Source organism: Myiozetetes cayanensis, unplaced genomic scaffold (genome assembly GCF_022539395.1).
Source record: "Myiozetetes cayanensis isolate MyiCay16 unplaced genomic scaffold, myiCay2020 scf16, whole genome shotgun sequence".
Taxonomy (NCBI): Eukaryota; Metazoa; Chordata; class Aves; order Passeriformes; family Tyrannidae; genus Myiozetetes; species Myiozetetes cayanensis.
In genome coordinates, this window is record NW_026087270.1 from 455,549 (window position 1) to 476,293 (window position 20,745).

The 20,745-nt window shown below is 45.9% G+C and overlaps 1 protein-coding gene across 2 annotated transcripts in view; it reads right to left on the reverse strand.

The window, feature by feature from the left end:
* KCTD15 (potassium channel tetramerization domain containing 15) overlaps positions 1-20,745 on the reverse strand; it is a 43,773-nt gene that overhangs the window by 17,749 nt on the left and 5,279 nt on the right. For both annotated transcript variants that reach the window (XM_050311098.1, XM_050311097.1), the window contains exon 2: positions 19,648-19,823. In XM_050311098.1, the coding sequence (XP_050167055.1) occupies positions 19,648-19,811 (164 nt within the window). In that variant the 5' untranslated portion in view covers positions 19,812-19,823. The remainder of the gene's footprint in view (positions 1-19,647; positions 19,824-20,745) is intronic.

Here is a 20,745-nt window from a genome sequence, read left to right on the forward strand (position 1 = left end):
GGTAGCTTAAGGTTCAGTACACACATTTACTGAGTAAATCTGCCTGGCTATTGAAAGTTTTGAGGTCTTACACCTAAACAAGCTGGGCTGTGGCTGAGTCCTGGTCCCCCCTCTCTGTGAATCTGCAGAAGCTGCTGCTGGGCTCTGCACGCGCATGGGGGAGGGTTTGCCAACAACGACAGGGCGCAGAGGAGACAGGGTACAAAGTTTTAATGGGCCACTCTTTAATGTAGTGAAGCATTTTTTTGGTAATGAAAACAAAACATGAATTTTGAGGCCTTTGTGGAGTGCCCTGAGCTGTATTTCTTCACCAGCGAAATTACTGCTGGGGAAAGAAACTCACAGAGTGTTGAAAGACTTAACTGCCACCCCAAAAACAGAGTGATGAATAGTTTAAGGATTTATTTGACCTTTTAGGGGGCTGCTATGTTCCAAGAACCAACTCTGCTGCAGCATGTTGTAATGCTGCATGTGGAAAGCACTGCTGCTTCTCCCTTCTCACCAGTACAAACCATACCTGGAAAAGTTAATCGGAAAATGCAACGCTGTGGGAGCACCAAGGGAACTCAAACGGCAGCTTCAAGGGGAGAGCTGGCTTGACAGGGTTACTCATCCTGTGTGACACTGTGGAAAAGAGCACGGTGACCTGGAGCAGCTCCACAAGCCCCACAGGGACCCAGAGCGCTCTGTGGATGGTCTGCGGTGGCCAGAATGAAAGGCTGGCACACAGAATCATGGAGGTAAAATCCACCCAGGCCATCAGACAGCCAGCAAGTGCAGGGGACAGGAATGGCTTTGAACTATCCAGACTTATTGATGATCAGAAATAAGGTACTAGGCTGGCCGGTAGCCTCAGGAAGCTGCTCCTTCCAGTGCCATGAGTTAAAGTCCTGGGCACTGGCTGCAGCTCAGACTGGGTACAAGTCATCCCAAAAATTATTGTTTTTATGAGCTGTCATGGTGACCAGTACTGTACTGGTGAATAAACTAGGTAATGGCATTCTCAGGAGGCACTTGTTTATGGCACACAGGAATAGTACTTCCAGTGATGCCTGTGAAGAGGTGGGAGGCACAGGAAACAAAGACAAGAATAGAGCTGCACTTGGATCCCACAGCAAAGGGTGAGTCTGAGCAATGAAGACTTCTTCAGCATTCCCACCTTTTGCAAGAGATGCTTCACTTTCTAGTTTAGAAACACTCTTAAAATTTGTGCACAATACTTAACTTCCAGACAGGGAGAGACTGAGCCAGGATCAATTCTAGCAGCTGCAAGCCTAAGGATGGCAAGTGTGCCTTTCCATCGCCTCCACCTCCCTGGCCGGGTCCCGCTATGCTCACACCATCTGCCCCGTGCACGGATCTTCCCAGCCGCCTGTTCTTCCTCCCCAGTTGCTCCTGCCCTGCTGGCACTGTGTTCTTCCCAGCTGCCTGGATGCTAGCAGTGCTCTTCTCTGCAATGCTGCCCACCCTGACCCTCCAAGGGTCCCACCTGCATCATTTCCCCAGTGGGGCTGGTGTCCAGCCCCCAGCCTAGCTGGTCTCCCTGGCACCTCGAGCCCTGGCTGCATGCACTTCCCTACTTCTCCCAACATCCAGAACACAACCTGTTGATCCTATTTCTACTGTTTCTTTGTGCTTCTGTTGTTTCTGCTAAAGGCTTTTCCATTTTCAATAATGTTTCGCCAAAACGCCGCGGGGTGAGTTTCTAGCTTTGTACCGATTTTACTATGATATTAAGATCTCCTTTTATTAGATTAAAAACAAACAACACAGCCAGCCAACCCACAAGGACAAGAGTGCCAGTAAATTCTTTTCTTAGTTTCTTGGGCAGAGAAAGAAGCTGAGTGCTGCCTGCAAGTACCTACAGACGGCTGCTGCTGCCCACCCCCCATAATCCTGCTGACCAATTTTCCACCCCACAAGCTCCCTGCAGCACGTGTCGAGGTGGGAGCACAGAGGGGGCCCACAGGGCAGTAAGTTCAGCCCCTACAGCAGAGCTCATGACACACCATCTCTTTCTTAAACTCTCCCAACTCTGTCTCAGGAGCAGCCAGGGCTTTTGGCACCCACTGCTCTATCTGGAGCACCCTTGGTCTTCCCAACACCGACCCTGAGCACAGCTATGGCTCTGCACGTCACACACCACAGTCGGGGAGTTTAATGGTACTTTGGGACAGGAGAGTTTTTGGGGTGGAGGGGGTTACTTTCTGGTTTGGGACCAGTTTATGCCATTTTCTTGACAGCTTGATTTTGAACAGAAAATCAATAAATCTGGCTCCAGAGGTCTTAAGGGGAGCACCCAGTGTTGTGGGATAACCAGCAACTGGGGGTGTGGCAAGCACCACGAGACTGTCCCCAAGTCCCTCTGCTGGGGGAGACACTGTGGTCCTGTCCTCGCCCAAACGCTGGCCCAGCCAGCACACCACCACCATGGAAGTAGAGCTCTCTATCACAATATTGCACTCAAAGTATTAATTTAAGTAATTATGTGATTAATATTTAACTGTTCAGTGATATTTTTGTCATTCATAATTTAGTTGTTTACATTTATTAAAAATTGATTTTGTAGACACTTTTTCTGCCCAATGTCAAATCAGCAGGGAGTGAACATTTCAGCAAACTGTCATTACAACGTGTCTCCTCATTTTATGGGAGGAGAAGGGGAGAGAAATGCCTGTCTGTGGATCCTGCAAGGGTGTGGCTCTGTACTGCCCTCGGTGTCCTGTGCTGTCCCTGCCTCCTGTGTGTGCCCTCCTGCTCCCCAGCACAAACACACAGTGCAGCCAGCGTGAGCTCTGCCGCTCTGCCTGTGCCTTACACAGCTGTCAGCTGGACCTGGCTGCTGGGCCTGGCTGTGCAGCTGGAGCAGGAGGTGATGGTCGTGGGAAATGCCACAGAGAGGAAGAAGAGGGTTGTTCAGAGCCAGGACACAGAGCATGACCTGAAACTGCCCCACAGGACACATTAACAAAGCTCCCAGGTGCGTGAGTAGAGTCCAGTCATTGCTGCTGAGCATGAACAGTGCTGCTTATCTCTTAAATATTTGCTCAAGGTGGGTAAGATAGATACTGTTATCTGCCTGGAAGAGAAAAAATGTCATGAATTGGAGCAGAGGTGCTTGAGAGGCCTTACAGTGTGTCTGGCACTGCTGGTTGCATAGCTGTGTCTGTCAGAAGTCTGCTACTTGTCCCATCACAGGGAAGGAACTGCTGGGAAAGAACAGTGGAGAGCCTCTGAAGTGGCTGTGCCCTACCCACCACCGGTGTGCCAGCAGCCAGCTCTCTGCTGGCACTGCCACATCCCACCCACAGCAGCACAGGCTGGGTGGGCAGTGGACAGTGCTGCCAGACCTTCCAGCAGTGTTTTTCCTATTTCCATTATTTCTATAAACCTGATTGGGTTTGTGCACAAGTTCTGAGCAAAGCAAACCATAACGGGGAGAGCACCTGCAGCTGCTTTCCCCAGGGAGATACATTAAAACACCCAGCCTGCCTGAAAAGCAGGCAGGGCTGGCCAGAGAACAGAGGTAACCCAGCAAAAGGGTGTCTTCTGCCTTCTGGCCTGACAGGAGTTATGAGAGAGAGGTGTTGAAGCATTGTCTCTGCTCCCTCACGCCCTGCACAGCAAGGAAGGTGGCTAAAGGTTGCATCTGGCTGCGCTAGGTTTTCTGATCTGCCTCAGTTTAAAACTTCAGCTATAATTAGTGTGACAGTCCATAAAGAAAGCTCTGTTGTATGGTTTTACCACAGCCTCCCACCCTGCCATCTGAGCAGCGATTTCAAGCCCTTCTCCAGATGAGGGAAGCGAGCACTGGGGAGGCACTGGCTGCTCTGGGGGTCCTCACGACCCGGCTGCCCTACGCTGCACAAACCCTGAGAGGCTTCACCCTTACAGCTCTGCCACGGTTCCCACTTTAATCAAAGATAACATCTCGATCACCTCAGATTGCTTCAGGACTGTGCCTGGCTTGGAAGGTGTTTGGGCTGGAGAGAATTTTGTTTTAAGCATCTTTTAAATCTTTTATTGGTGCAGTGATGGCGAAACCTGTGCACGTGTCTGAGTCTTAAACTCAGGGTGTAAACTGCTGCTCTGCAAACTAAGGAATCCAAGCAGCCACGTGTGCCTGAAGGCACGGAGGGGTGCCCCAAAAGGGGTTTCTGGCAGAAGTAAGCCCAGATCAGGTACTGGCCTCCAGCCCCAAGAGGAGTGCAGGTGTCCAGCCTGCAGTGTTAGGCAGGGCACTGCTCTGCCTGTGCTCGACCTGACCACCCGCTCCTTCTCAGCCAGAGCAGGGCGAGCACCTGGGCAGCCTCAGGCACCCGAGTCCTGCAGGCACTGCCAGGCCCAGTACAGGGCTTTCAATCCTCATGGCACCAGTGAGCCACCACAGATGCTCACACGCAAAACTGACCTGTGAGAAGCAGAGACACTAAAGCCTGTAACCCCCAAATGGCCCCCTCAATTTTTAACAAGAGCATCAGGGAGCACGGTCCGATCTCAGCAGAAGGGCAGAGGAGGTAACTCACTGATAACATGTCCATCCATCTCCAGTTCCTATAACCTCCTGTTCCTGCCTTCAAGTGCAGATCCTGGAATGCCACAGGAGTTTTTTGCGCCATGTGCTCACTTTGCCGTGCTTTTCAAGGATATTACACTCATTAACTATTAAGCACCTGAAGGAACTGCAGGATCTATTACCTAGATTTAATACTTCATATTTTGCTGTTCAGGCTAGAATACCTATTTTTCTAACAGATCAGAGATAGTCCATATAGGATCAACACATGTATTTTTAAAAGTCAATAATCCATAAAGAACATGATAATCGACAATGCAGAATCATTCTTAGGAAGTTCTGGAAGGATTTATTTTCTTCTTTTTGTAACATCGCTAAAAGGCAAAATTAGGTATGTAATGGATTTTGTCGTTAAAATAAAGGCATGGACAATTGTGTTTTCTGTTCTCTGTTACTATCAATTAAAGTCCACTGAAGCAACAGGTAATAAAATCCACTGAAGTGGAAACTACCTATTATTTTTGAAATACCACAAAGCACTCATGGTAAGGATGAGAGATGCCTGTTGTTAACAGCCTATCTCCACACTTAAGACACTTTGACAGATGATATATTTGCTACATAATTTCCTGGAAATATATGTGTATTCCTATTTTGATACATTACAGTTATTTTTTAATTTGTAGAAGCATTATCACCTAGACATATATTAGCAGGTAAGACAAGGAAGTGGAAACACTAATCCCAGGTAGAGAAGCCTGTGTCTTTTCCTGCACAAAAAATTCTCACGGCAGTCAAGAGCCACTCTGGCCCTGCATCTGTTCAGCCAAGCATCCCACCAGGAAGGAGGAGGAGGAGAGGTCAAACAATTACAATGAGCAGACCACCTACTAAGGGAACTGAGGCTCCCACAAACTTCTCTTTCCAGGTTTTTCATTCCCACCAGGTTTACAAGGGTATTAACCCTAAGCCCTTCACCTATTGGGATAGTGGGATTGAGCCCATCTAGCACTGGTCACTCATCCCAAATTCATCAGCAGTGTGTTCCTCCCTGGGGACCTGTTTCTGCCACGTGGGCAGTCAACAGGAGCAAAGTGCTGCTAACCACGAGGATCCAGCAGATCCAGCCCTTCATCAGGCCAGTGATTCCATTTTGCCTTCTTCAAGTGTTTACCTATTTTAGTGTGTTATTTTAACAGCTATAAAAATACTTCACTAAACAAACAGTTCCTAATATGTTAATTGCTGTATTACAAATCCTTTCACTGTGTTTGGCATATAACCACACCCATAGGTAGGGACAGCAGATACATCCACACAGAACAGCTCTCCTTCCACTGCACACATCAGCATCCCACGACATCTACTTAACTCATCAGTCATGCAATGCATTTGCTGTGCTTAACAAGGTACAATTTCCACTTCTCCATTACAAGTTCCCTCCCTGCCATTGATGTGCCTGGTTCATCCACTGTACCAGGGACACTGACAAAGAGCCTCCCGTGATTTTTGATGCTTAACTGGACAACTTCAACCAGCTGGCCTGACTGAGCTGCTCTGGAGTATCCACGAGCAGAGCAGGGGCCTTGGCCACGGCAGGTGTGTGACCCAGGGCAGCCCAGGGCAGGCAGAGCTGCTGCTACTGTAGGTCCAGACAGGCCAGTTCTGCCACCCCTGCTCCTTAAAAGGGGGGAGTGAGCAGAGCAGAGTCTGGCTGACTTAATAAAAGTAAACAAATCATATTACAATGCACTCTAACAGCAGGAGCTGAATATTATTCTTTCAGTGAAATACACCAAGGTCCAGGTAACTGCACAGAAGTAGGTAAGAGCCATCTGTTTGGGAAGTCCTCTCTTGATTTTATTTTGTGGACTTAACACTTGAAGTTAAAGCAGCATGTTAGCTGGACTTCCAGTACTACTGTGGGGTTTTTTTCCAGTATGAATTTCATGTTACTTTTACTCTTCTGCTGCTTTTTACTTCATTCTAACTGAACTTTTGCCTAAATAGTTGGTGAAGATTAAAAACATTAATACAAATTTAAATTGTATCCTGTTTCTATTATGCCATTGTTCCTGCTGCTCTGATTTGAGCCCTGTGAGGGTTCTGGGCCTCTCATGTTTTCTCAGCACAGAATTTACACTACATTTGGGCCATGAAAATTAACTCAGAACAAAAATTGTTTAATTTAAAACAAAATCCTAAACTAACTTCTTAGTTTCCCAAGTGTTCCCCAGTTTTCCAAAGGTCCCAATCCTGCAAGAACTGCATTTCAGTTCAAACTCTGTGGGAGTTGTGGGCACTCAAGAGAATTAAGTTGTTAATACATGAGAAGATGCACAATTCAAACAAAACATTCCTGCCTATACAAGTCTTTTCTTGCTATTCCTTTAACCATCCCTTTCCCCTAAATCATGGTGCTACAAGGGCCCTGATGAGAGCAGGGCTGCCCCAAATGCCAGCTCTTTTGCTGCTCACTCGCTTTCTGTAACTTCAAGGGGAAGGTAACTCAGTATTTTTATGAAGATTTTAAAATCAGACCAAATCTGGACATTACCTCCATTACCATCGCCCCTTTACAACTGGGCACGCTGGGAGCTGGAAAACATGCAGACACTGGTTATATTATAATATAAATGGGCTAAATCCTCGCTCGTTGAAGTCAAGAGCGAAACTCCCACTGGGACTCGGTGAAGGAAGGAAAATTTCAGATGGAACTCGTTTCCCTCTCAGGGTGCAAGTCTGGCCCTCCGCATCTTTTGCATGTGTGGGTGCTGTGAAACCAGGATGGTTCAGCACAGAGCAGGAGAAGGAGGGATGGAGATTCAAGGGCTGCACAACCTCCTCTAAAGCACAAACGGTGACAGGTAACACGTTCACCCTGGTACACAGCGCTCACATTAACAGCTGGAACGTTTAATCTGCTTGAGCCACAGCCCTTTACTTCTGATCCCACACATACAAAACCTGAGCAGCTTTTTCCTATTATTTTTTTCCTTATTCCAGAATTACAGGGGGAATTTCCCAGGCACAGACTGCCTGGGGCTCTGCAGCTCTGCACCCTCTGGGCTGAGCAGGAACACCAGGTGACCCTGGGTGCCCACACTGGCCTCCACTGCACCAGGACACTCCCCACTGCTGTGAACAGGAACCATACCAGCCTCTCTGGGTAGTGATAAATTAGCTTTTTGCTTAAAAGAAGCTGCCCATGCTGCTTGGGCATTCGCCTGGGACGCTGATTGGCTCAACTGCTGCAGCTCTTCTGCTGTTGAGAACAACATGGAGAGAACACAGCTTGTCTTACATCCTTGCTCTCTTTGCTTTTCCTGCAGCCAATCCTCTGGTGAGTAAACCACCAGTTTTGCTCAGTCAGTGTAACACTGCTGCATTTTACTGCTCTACACCACCAGCACAGCTCACACCACCACTCACTCTGGGGCAAAGACACCTCACCTGGAGTTACAGGCACACTGGAACTGGTCTTATTTCTTTACAAGCATGTATGTGACTGGGAAGTTACGTCCAGCTCCCTCTCCCTATTTTCATTATCAGGCTTCAAATGATGTAGGGATAATGTTTATCCTCCTGTTTATTCTTACATTTGATTAAGCTGTACCCAACATATTTTTTTTGGCTCTTCGCTTAAAGAAACTGAAGAACAACATCAAGAATGACTTGTTAAAAAGCTATTTCGAGGGGAAAACAACCACCAAAGCCCCCAGAGCCACAGCAAGGAGGAAGACTTGTGTAACAGCTTTTGCTGGTGAGCCTGAGCCACTGGGAGATGAAAGACAGAGGCAAAGAGGACTTCCCAGCAGGTTTTTCGTTACTGCAGCCAGAGAGAAGGGACAGACAGGAAACGACCCACCAACTTGTCCTCTGGGAAGAGCCCACCTCCATGGCCAAGTTCCCAGGAAAAGGAGGAGCCCCTGTCTAAGGTCTATAGAGAGGGAACCCACACCTGGGAAGGAGACAGCAATACACCTGCTGCACAGGTGATACCTGCCCTGCACAATGAAGGTCAGCAAAAACTTGAAAACAGTAAGTAAACTGTTAACTGCTGAATTCTGATGAGCTACTGAAAGATGAACCTGGCTTTTTATGTGACTGCGAGAGATTTGTTCTTAAATACAATACTATGGTCATAGGTTTGATTCTGGGCCCAGTGAAGTCAAGGCCAAAACATCCTCTGATTTAACTGAAAGCAGAAACAGGCCCCTGTTTTAAACCCTGAGAACAGAATACAACTGGATGTGAAAAGAAGAGGAAGCATGTTTGAAACTAGTTACAACTCCAAGCCTTATTTTTCCCCCTCCATAAGACTAAGAAGAGGTCACTGAATTTTTTTCCTCATTCAACAGCAGTGTTATTTACTACTGGCCCAAATTCAGCCCTTGTTCCCTCCCAGACAACCCCGGCACAAGCAGAGGACCCAGTTTCTCTACTGTCATGTTCCTTGGAGTTCCACGAGTCAGATTTGGCCATGGCTCTGTCCGTGAGTTTTGCAAGGGCAGAGTTTAGGCAGTGCTCTGCACAAAGGAACACCACGTTCCCCAAATGCCAGAGCTGCAGCCTTTGGTGTAAATCACACCGGTACAAATCGTTGGCCTAACACAGCACGACACCGAAGTCCCCGGTTTTCATTGCCCACTTTCTCAAGAGAGAGATTTGCTGCTGCAAAAGCATCTACCAGATCTAAACGGATTACCTGCAGCACTGGGAGCATCTGCACTCCATTAGCAGAGAGGTGGAGCAGGAGCCTGCCCTTTGGACTGGGATTCCTTCAGTGTTTCAGCTTTATGGTGCAGATCTCAGTCTGCAGTGCTTGCCAACCGCTCCCTTCTGAGTCTGACCGAGAGTGCCAATGCTGTGTTAGAGCCTCCCAGCCTCCACGAGCAGCACTCCTTTCACATTTTGCTTTATGCAGTCCTCAGCAGATAAAAAAGCAGCAATTTTAGCCTTTGAACACAAACCATTCTGCTGCAGAGTTAATTTAACACAGTACAGGTGAACACTGAGTGCCTCTGCTCTGCCCCTCTGTCTGGTGCCCAGCTCTGACAGTTGTCACAGCCACTGCACCAGGAAGGAATATAGTCATGCACACTTGTGAAGCTCATAGCTGTCCTGCCTGGTAGAATTCAAAGTGAGAGCAACTCAGGTAAAAACAAACCCCTCTAAAATTTTTACAGGTGTCATTTCATTTTTAAGCATCACAAGATTGAAGTACATGCTAATCACAGCAGCTGAGGTGAAGGAGTAGGGCAGTTTGGTGGACAGAGATATCAGTTTATAACTCTGGAGTTGAATTCCAGCTCTGCAGCTTCTCCCAGCTATCAGTTTGGGTTAGAAAAGCCATCAGCCTGGTGTGATTCCGTACCAATGGAGTTATACCAGGGATGAGAGTGACTGGCAGTACTTGCCCGTTCCAATCACCAGATCTAGTGTCAGTAGAGCACAAGGGAACAAGCTGATGTACTGCAAGGCCCAGGTATGCTCATCAACTCGCTACATTTCACATAACAAAAACGTGGCAAAGTCCACAGGGCTATCGCAGCACAGGGCATGGCCTGAGTCAGCTCCAGCCTGGCATCCTCCACCCCAGCTTGTTCCTCTGTGCTCCAGAGATCTTGCTTCCCTTATGCTTTCACATATGAATCCTGTGTTTGCATGCCTGCATATTTCTTCTATTTAAATATGCACTTTGTTCTTAAAGATTTCATTAACCCATGCGTAGATGAATTCTGATTTCAGTTGTACAAATTCGGACCAACTCCCTGAAAAGCAGTAGAGTCACCTCTTTGGGAAGGCAGTCTGGCCAGGAAAGGTCTGTGCATGCACCAGCAAGGGCACAGCACTTTGTCTTCATTTGACTGTTGGTTTTACACACATGCTTGTGAGACAGGCACTGTGGACACTCAGCAGAGGCATCTTACTACAACGCTCAGGTTCTTGTAAGTCCTCTCCACCCATCACATCAGTATTCATCCCTGGTTTAACTCCACAGAGGATCCACAGAGGACAAGAGGGCTACAATAAGGATTATTTTGGCCAGGTTTATTATTAGGCCTGTTTTCTAAAAGAACAGAGTTTATTATGTTTCCATTTCAGCTTACAGTAACTCTCATTGACTTCACTGGAAGAGAGATTTGGCCCAACGTACCAATATCCAAACCACCTCCATTTATTTCAGGGAAAGGAGGCAATGAATTAATAAGGTCCAATGTATTTTTAAATCTTTAGATTTCATAAATGATCACAAGCATGTAGGTCACAATATACACACAGAACGACACCTACGACAACCACCAGTGGGATCATTAAAATAATTAAGTTAGGCCTAGAGACAAATTCATTTCATAACATGTTCCTTACAAAACAGATACCCCCTTGCTTCATAATCCAGGGAGTCTGTTTTATAAACTTCCTAAGTAGATCATGAAACATCCCCCTAAGCAGACCAGGGGGATATTTGCCCCTACTTGCCATTGCAGGGTCTCTATAAATCAAGAGTTTATAACTCAAAAGACAAACACCAGTGATGTGTGTTGAAAGACCAAATAGGAAGGGGTAACACCTCGTGTGCTCCATGGGTATGGTTTGCTGTGACCTCAGGACACGATTTCCAGCACAGATCTACCAAATCCACCTCTTTTACATAACTCCTCTCCATGCCACGAGGGAGCTGCGTGCACAACACAGGAAGAATAAATCAATAGAGGAGATTCCCTTTCTCTTTAAGTGTAAAGATGCTGAACTTCACAGTGCAGCATCTTTACAACACTTTACACCACACTCCCCAGCAGGAAAGGGCGTCCACTCACAGCACATAAAAGGGGGAGACAGTTCACATCCACAGCATCCCATGGGAGTGCTTTCTCAAGATATGCTCCTAATGCTTTCTGAACATGTTCAGGACATGTTACTGTCCTGAAAATGACTGCTGAAAAATACTTTAATTATGCTGCTGGTACCAAAGTGCCCAGTCAGGTGAGTGATAAGCAAAAGTAGCAATGAAAGAAAATACTAAGTACTTCACTATCTAACCTCAGAAACTGCTAAATGAAAAAAAAAAAAAGTCAAAATTTTGGTCTTCTTGTCTGCTGGATTCTCTTTGTGAGTTTTAATAAACCAGACTAGTCTTCAACCTGTTGTAAGCAGGAAGGGTGAGAATTACTAAGAATTACTGACATGCTAAGAGTAATTCAGCTACAGTCATGTTTCCATGATGAAAGATGAAAGAGAAGAGTAGAAAACAAGGCAAGGTCAGCTGGGGTTTGCTCAGAAGGTACTGGAGACACCATTCAATGTTCATCTCTGGACTGCTCTCAGAGGCCACAAGTGACATCCCTCCTGACCACAGCCAGGCTGCACGAGCTGCATGGAGATGCCTGCTCTTCCTTTTGACTAGCTGAGGCAAGTAATCTGGGTAGGACTGTGCAATTTCCTCAAAATTCAGGGGTTTTGAACAGCCTGTGCCAGGCACAACACTGCAGCCATACTGTTATTTCCCTAAGTCAGATGAGCACTGATTTGCTATTTGGTCCTCCACATGACTGGCTTGGTCTGCTCCATCCTAGATGCCACAATACCCACTTATGCCTAGAACTGCAAACAACCCAGGCTGTAAATGTATACAGAGAAAAAATAATTTCTCAAAAAGTGTTCATCAGAGACCAGCTAGGCAGTATTTTCTTTAACATTTCATCAGTTATTCCAAGCAAACACACAAATAATTCATTCATCGACAGGGCCCAATCTCAGCACCCAATTACAGTAAGATTTGTACTCCCAGAGGCTTTCCTCTCCAGAGCCTGCAGGCACTTCCCAGGCTGTGGCTGTGCTGGGCAAGGCAGTGGTTATCAAGTCCAGTAAGGAGTAAACACCTTTATCACAGCAGACAGCTCAGCTCTGCTGTGGCTCCCTACATGCCAGTTAGTAGGAGATCCCAGGCATGCAGACACAGACAGGTCTGAAGAGTCAGTTTCCATATAAATTCTTTCCCTCCCATCTCCTTAAGTCACTGGAATGAAGGGTTAGTGGGATTATTCTCCTTTACTGCCAAAGCCACCACTCCAGCTTTGCCACAACAGCCCCGGTGACACACGGAAATCTGTCACACTGTGCTCCTTCCACGGGCTCTGACAGACACTGCATTCAGGACTTTTTTCAGTTAGTGTTAGCTAGAGACAGGGTATCCAGCACCATCATTCCCAGCTCTGATTCCACCCCATTACAGCTTACTTTTATTTTACCCAGAGGCCCAGCCACACTCCCCTGCTCTGGCACTGGGACTGGTGCCAGTCCTGTGGTGGCAGCCCAGGCCATCCTGCAGGAGGGGGCAGGTCCTCAGCTCCCTGCACTGCCTGGGAGCAATGCTGGATGTGCCTGAGCACAGCACACGTTTCTGCAAGACACAACCCCTGTAGGAAGGAACAGTTCACACCTTCCCCACAGCTCATCAAAGCGCTGCAAGGACTGGTGTGACCTTGGCCATGTAGCACCTGTATGGAACTGGCTTTGCAAAAGGGGAAAGGCTGGTTCAGTTTATACCATCCCATACAGCAGCCTGGCAATGAGAGCCCCTTCCCTGCTCCAGCTCCTGCTTTAGGGAGTGCAACATCCACAGGCAGACTGGGAGGAGACAGAGGATGGGAAGGGGAAAGGCTCTTCTAAGGGTTTTTATCCTAAGGGTTCTGCTGGTCAAAATTCCCTTAGAAACAAAAGGGAGATTTGCCCAGTGAGCAACCAAATAAGAAAAACTCAAAAGATTTATCTCTAAATCTCAGATGCATGACATGAAACCGAAAATTATGTTAATCTCCATGAGAATTCATATGTTAATTCAGAAAAGGCACTGCATATGACTAAAACCTCTGGGTTTTGGCTCCTTTACTTGCTCTCATCTGCAGCACCCACCCGACTGCCTGGCAGGGCGGCAGAGCCCCGGGCAGCCCTGGCAGGCTCACCCCTGGCTGCACAGCTGCCACACTGCTGGGCAGTGTCCTTCCACTCCTGCACCCTGCCCACAACCTGCCTCTCACAGCATTTGCAACATGCAGGGAAAACACTCTGTCCTGCCTCTTCAGGTGTTTTGCTTGAAAGTCTGCGTACGGGTTAAGTTCACAACAGCGATTAAAATTAATGAGCTTTGCGCTGCAGCATTTTGTAGCGCTTTGCTGGAACGTGGGGTGCTGGCTCTGACTCTGAAACTGCCTTTGGGTAACACACACCAGATCACAGCCTGGGAGTGTCAGAGCCTCGTGTCACCCCACAAACAGGGCGCTCGACAGGGAGGAGTGGTGCCTTACAAAGTGTGAAATGTGCCTGTGCCCTTCACTGGGCTTTGAACAGACATTCAGTGGGTGTGCAGGGATGAGAGAGGATTGAAGAGGGACAAGACACTGTACAGCTGTTGGGTGGGTGGGCAGATGGAATGTCAGTGGCATGGAGAGGTCTGGGAGACACCCCAGGGAGGATGAATGTGACTGGTGCTGCAGTGGTGCAGGAGAACCAACACCTCTTCTGCTCCATGTCAGGATCCTGCCCTCAAATGGGCTGTGCTTTCACAGCCACCAACCACCTCTGGCTAAGAACAAATCTGGTCTTCACCCCACTTAACCTGTCCCTGCTTAAGGACTGATTTACACCCTAACTGCAAGCATGGGGGTGACAAAATTTGCTAATTGGTCATTGTCTTCAGGCAATAACATTGGTAATACACAGATCTGATAGGAAATTAGCAAATAACTTATTATAAGAGTGAACTGATCATACATGAGCAAGATTTAAATTGACAATTTCCCTGCCCCCTCCCAGGAAATGCAAAGTGGGACCCAGTACAAAACCCTTCGTGTAAAGGATGATGTGGAAAAATCTGTCTTGTAGATCTTGGTAGGTGTCTGAGCTATGAATATACAGGGTCAGCAATCACGTTCCGTCAAGGACAACAGAGGGGTCCTAAAACTTGGAGCAGAGAATTCCCCTGAACTCAGTCCAGCCTGGTGTGGCTGCAGACAAGGGGGAGCAGCAGATCCTGGGTACCAATGCTGAGCTCCAGCAACCAGAGAGATGGAGGTGCTGGAGGAAAAGGTGGGGGAATTAAAAACCAAAGATACCCAGAGAGTAGCTAGAAAAAGGTCATATTTGGTAGGAAACCTTGACTGAGGATGGGTCTATACACAAAAACCATTGCGTATTGACAAGAAACATTCAGAGGAGAAGACACATGCTTAGGGGATTCCTTGGTAAATCACCAAAAAAGTCCATGGGTTCAGAGGAAAGTGAGGCAAGGATATGCCTGGAAAACTCTCCTGTCTTGTAGAGAGGTCATTATCTTCTGAAAGAATTAAAAAAGCCTGTGCTGGTTTCCTCTGGAGGACACAGCCCCCAGAGAAAGGGCTGGCAGAGCCCAGGTGCCCTGTGTCACAACTCATGGCTTGGCCACGGGGACAAGCAGCTCTGCTGTCCTGAAGGGGGAAGGCAGAGAGGGAGCAGAGAGGTTCCAATCACAGAGTGCTACAAACCATCAGGGAAGGCTCTCTGGGGTCTGTGCCCCCCTCACCTCTTCCCACCTGGACAGCGTCGCTTCGTGGAAAATTATTCCTGTTCGCTTTTGTCACCAGTAATGCCACAGAAAGCAGGAGCTTTTATAACCACATTACATACACATGAATGTACCTTTAATAGAGGGTTATACAAAAATATGAATTATCAAGAATGGAAGGTAAATGTATTCACCTTGTACAGCAGAACAACTCAGAGCGAGCTCATGGTGACTCTCTGAGTTAAAAACACTATTCAGGGCTGCAAAATGGACAGGCTTCTGATGAAAAATCTCGTTCTGCTTTCTAACAAAAATTCAAGGTGATATCAAAATTTCCAGTGACATGAAGAAGCTGGGGGTTGCTGTGGTATACAGGGATTTGGAGCTTCTTTTCCACTGGAAGGCAATGAGACATCTGCCACTGAGTTCAGTGGGAGTAACACTGGAGGCTCTGGCAGTGCCCTGGGGTATTCCTGACTGCCTGTTAGGAGCTTGGACTTCTGGTGCAGGTTTGCTTTCCAAATGTAAGAATTGTCTCACTCCCTTGGATAAATACAATTTGCAACTCACTTTATAGATGTGCTAGAGGTTTTGCAGCCCTTACAATCTGTCATATAAATACACAGTCAAGTGTCAATGTGTGAAGGGGCTGCTTTAGAGGTGCTCTGGGTAAAAACAGGAATGGAATTTCTAGAGAAAATGCTATCAAAGATGAATAATTTGTCTACTTAGCCAGTTACTTTAGAAATAAGATGTTGATGGTAAGAGTCACTACAATGCAACAGGGTTTTTTTTCTTTTTTACCTGTACCTCAGAACTACAAGAGCTGGGAGTTTCAGCAGGAGAGTTTGCTGAAAACAAACTGAAATTGAGCCTTAGTCAGATCCAGGTAAGCCAACATCAGTCTCCTTGTACCTCCAAAGCTTGTCAACTTTAATGGCAATTTTGGGTATGCATGGGAAGTGGCCTCAAGTAGCTCCAGGAAGAGGGAATAATAATATTATTTCCTAGGTAATTTGTGTGACCACTGACACTATGCTATTGTGGATCACAGTTTCTTTTTTGTTTCTCATCTCCCTTGCCTTTAACCCTCTGAAAGGCCAGCTTTTTTCCCTGTATGCTGTTTCATTCACAAAGTCAAATGGAAAGGTAATGTAGTACATAAGGTGAGTGTGAGTGGTTTAAATACCACCTCTGACAGTGGCTGTTTAACCCCCTTCTCCTTTGTCACACCAGTTGTGCACTGCTCAAGTTCTCTCCTTTTTTAGATGACAGAATTTATGTAGGCCATAAAAATTTACTGGAAAGAGGACGGCTTCCCCCTTTAATGCCTAATCTGGCACCCTTTACTTATGCAAATTTAATCAATGGACAAATGCTCTGGTCACAGCAGCTGCACTAATACAAACAACATCAAAGACTTTGTCAAAGTTGCTCTGAAACAACTCTGGGATCACTGAAATGCAAAATTTGGCCTCTGGCTTCACATTAACAGCCATTCACTCACTTGAGTAAGACTCCCAGAACTGGGTCCTTTTTCTCCCCAGCTTAGAGCCAACCACATACCTAACCTGGGAACAGCCAAGCAGAGCCAGCTGAGAGGGCAGAGCACAGTCAATCCTAACAGATTACAATAAGAAATGTATCACGCTGCCTGCTGTCAGGTGTAATTTATATCATACCAGAGGGGTGACTGCAGAGCAGGTATGGGCAGGAACTGGTCATATCTATACTTGCTCCTGCTGGGCCTGATCTGGCCAGCTGCTGGGAGCTCTTCCCTCTCACTGAAGTCAATGTGGACTGAGTTTGTTCAGGACCAAACAGGACTAGACCTCCTCAAAATACTAAGGAAATATAAACACAACCTGATGATTTATTTTTTTCTGTTTCCCATCAGCATGTGGTGTTTCCGTGCATGCACACCCAGGCTGTATTTATACACATGCTCACAATCTAAACATCCATGTGCATTATCAGCTAAACAGCCTACAAGCTAAAAGCCTATTTAGGATTTGGGAGCACAGAGAAGGCAACAGGGATTGGAACACAAATAAACAGGAAGTTTATTCCCACAGCTTTCAACTTCAGTGAGCCCAACCTATTTTATGTGACTTCAGCTAAGCTTCACCAATGCATTTCAGCATACGCTTACATCTTCTTGCTGAAATATGATTTACAAATTTGTGTGATTTCTCAGATTTGAAGCTTTTAAACTCGTGCTCAACCCAAGAGTTTAATATTTATTTTACTTTGCTGTCCAAAATAACGCAGAAAGCTCTGCGAGTGCAAGGCCATGCCTCTGTATGTGGCCAAGCACGTTACCTCTGAGCAAAAGCTAACAGTGCCCTGGCATTATTTCCAGATGTTTTGCTCAGAAAAGCCACCTCCTTCCTCCTGCACCTGTGAGAGACCCAGGAATCGTCTCCCAGCCAGATCACTGCAAAGACAGCCTGTGTTGTATGGAAGATACACAACAGGGCAGGGGAGTCCCATCAGGAGCTCCCACCATTCCCCCTGCAATAACTGCAAGTACTTTGCCTTAACCAGGAATGAGAGCAGGCCACACTGAGGGGGGGTAACAACCACGTCTACTATGCAGCGCTGAAGAAGAACAAATAATATATAAATATATATCTATTTAAAAGGAAAATATAATAAATTACGGTGTAGCCTTCATACGGCTTCATAATGTATGTAGCAATATGTCCTACTTGGGATGCTGGTGAGGGGTCTCATCCTGGAAGTTCTTACTTCAGTGAGAGCTGAAGTTTGAGCAGCTAAAAAAGCCTTCAAGCCTTATGAGATAACATAGCAGTATAAACAAAAGACAGCACACAGCAAAACATCAGGCAGCACGTGAGCTCTGGTCAGCCACAGTTTTGTACTTCCAGTTTAAACAAAGTACAAAATCTGAAGGAAGATGCTTTTGTTATTTATCAAACAGGCAAAAAAAAAAAATTGGTTCAGTACACTATTCTCTTGAAACAAAATCTGTGAATTTATGTATATTCTCCCAAAGCTTCCATAACTGAAGCTTTTATTAAGTAACTTTGATGTGGGGCATATTTCAAAAATAGTGTCAGCAGCGATATTTTAAAATGTGGAAACAGATGTGCCACTCTATTACAACTGCTGAATCTTCTCTGTATTTTTTAATACTATGAAGCATTTGCCTGTTTCTCTGTTATAATCTCTCCCCACTGAACAGATTTCTTCTCTATCACTAAAATAGTACCACACAGACATCATCATTAAACAGACACTGTCCAGAAAAAATCATATTGTTTTGGTCTGCCAATAAAATACAGGTATTCTAATAATTGGGGTTTTTTTCCATAGAGAATTTCAGCAGCTCCCTTTCCCTGGAATGAAATCACAGCCATATGCTTTATGACATCAGAGGCGTTTCAAGGTGTCTCCATAAATGTCATTTATTGCTTGGGAACCCGCCAAATCTGCAAAACCCCCTAGTTCTTTTAAAGGAAAAACCTTCAAATGAAACTATAGCTTTACACTGGTTGTCATACTAAAAAAAAAAAAAAAAAAAAAATTAAAAGTCTATCACTTACAGAATTCTGGCCATGCAGGACAAAACCTCTGGCAACCAAACCTGCTGAGCTGGGCTTTGGTTTGCTTTGGAGTCAACAGTGTGCTGGGCACCCTGACACTGCACATGCCCACTTGGTATGAACGAGACACTCTCTGAATTGTCTGAATGACAAAAAATCTGCACTGGTTTAGTGACCATAACTGAATCAAAATCAGGTACATCTTAATACACGGCTCCAAATAATGTTCTTTAACCCTTAACAATGTTCCCTTCCACGCTACTGTCACAGGTCTGACACTGCCTCATCCCTCCCTCTTGGTGCCCCATCCCTCATGGTGCCCAGTGCCCTGCAGGACTGGGAGCAAACAGTAACAAGACTCTGTGTCATACACAAACACCATCTCATGCCACATCTATTCGTAATTTGGCACGTCTGGAGTCTACTCAGAGAGAATACTGGCCAGATCTACATAAATCTCTCCAGACATGTCACCAACCTGCCCAGCACAAAGCAGGCACCTTCGAGCACGCAAGGATTCAATCCAGCCTGCAGCTGGAGCAGCCAGAGGGTCAGCCAGCCCCTGCCCAAAGGAACAACTGCTGACACTGGGGCACACACCTCCCACTGAGGTCAGAAGTTGGACAGGCCCACAGAAGCACCCATTAGTCCCAGGGCAGCAGAACCATTCTTTTTTAAGGAATTAAAACCCGATTTTTTTCCCCCTACATCTGAAAGAAAGAAGTTGCCTGGTGCAGTTGGAAATAATCTAGGGCAGCACACCAACAGGTGCTTCAAACGCATCAGCAGAGTGCAGGAAGACGTTGAGAGAGAAAATGAATAGACTCTCTAAATAATACATAAATTTTACAGGCTTTTTTTTTTTTCCTGTAGAACCCCAGTGAAGTTACTGTATAAATCGGAAACTGAATTATTCATAAGCGGTGAATATATAATAAATCGTGCTCGGCACTGAAATATTCCTCACAGGTACCTGCCTCCTTCCACGGGCAGTGAGCCTGCACACACCAGGGTCTTACCTGGAGTCTGGGTACTTGGTGAGGGTAGCCAGGCTGCTGGTGTACATGTGTCCTCCTACATCGATGTGCACGGGAGCGTTCGACTTGGTGAGTTGAGCGGGGAGAGGAATTCCTTGAGCAGCCAGAGGAGAAACCGGGGACCGTGTTAGAGACAGACGGGACATGCTTCTTCCCTCCTGCGGCGGGGAGGCAAAAAAAAGAACAGTTTCTCTTAAATGTAGCAGTGTGTGTTACCTTTCCTCCCATCTGTGATCACAGATCTAATCAGATCATTTTTGCATCTGCCTGATCGCATATTGAGCCGACAAATTATTGCCACCACTGTAATTAAGTGTATTTGCATCATTTTCTCCTAAGTACCAGAGGGGAAGAGAAAGATGCTTATTAGCAATAAGAAATCAAGAAAAAAAAAAAATTTTTTTTTTTTCAAGGTGTCAGCCTCAAGGGGCATAAAACAAACTGCAAAATTCTAATTAAAGGTCGCGGGCTTATGTGTTAGATGTGAAATATCCCCTGACAAACGAATAACCAATTTGTGAATTGGGATTCAGGGGGTTTTTGCAAGTTTGTCGCAGTAACAAGACACCTCTAAATTAGTGACTTCCTCAGTACCTAAGGCATTTAGTTTATACATGTAGTAAATTTCACATCAAACTAAGATCAATTTTCTGGGTTTTTTTCAATAATTGTGAAATAAAAGGATAATTTTCAGTTAAGCCTTAATACTAGACCTAGACAACCATTAAGCTTTCAAACTGAAAGAATTAATGCCTGGAAGCAATGAAAACAGGAAGATATATAAACTGACCCATGTTGTCATGACAAGATACGTTAGAAAGTACTATACAATGCAGCATGTGAAATTATAAATTCAACAATCCACACAATGTTTCCTGCCCTAAAAATATTGGAAAATTAGTGACATTACTGAATTGAGTCCCAAAATCTTCAGCAAAATCAAATCCAAAAATACTGAAATGCCTTAGAAATGAACAGGACAACCATAGCAAAGGAAAATTCCTCAATTCTCTTCTGTAAGAAAAGCACAGCTTATTCTGCATGAAGCGTGATTTCAGTTCAATCGGTGCAGACGGCACA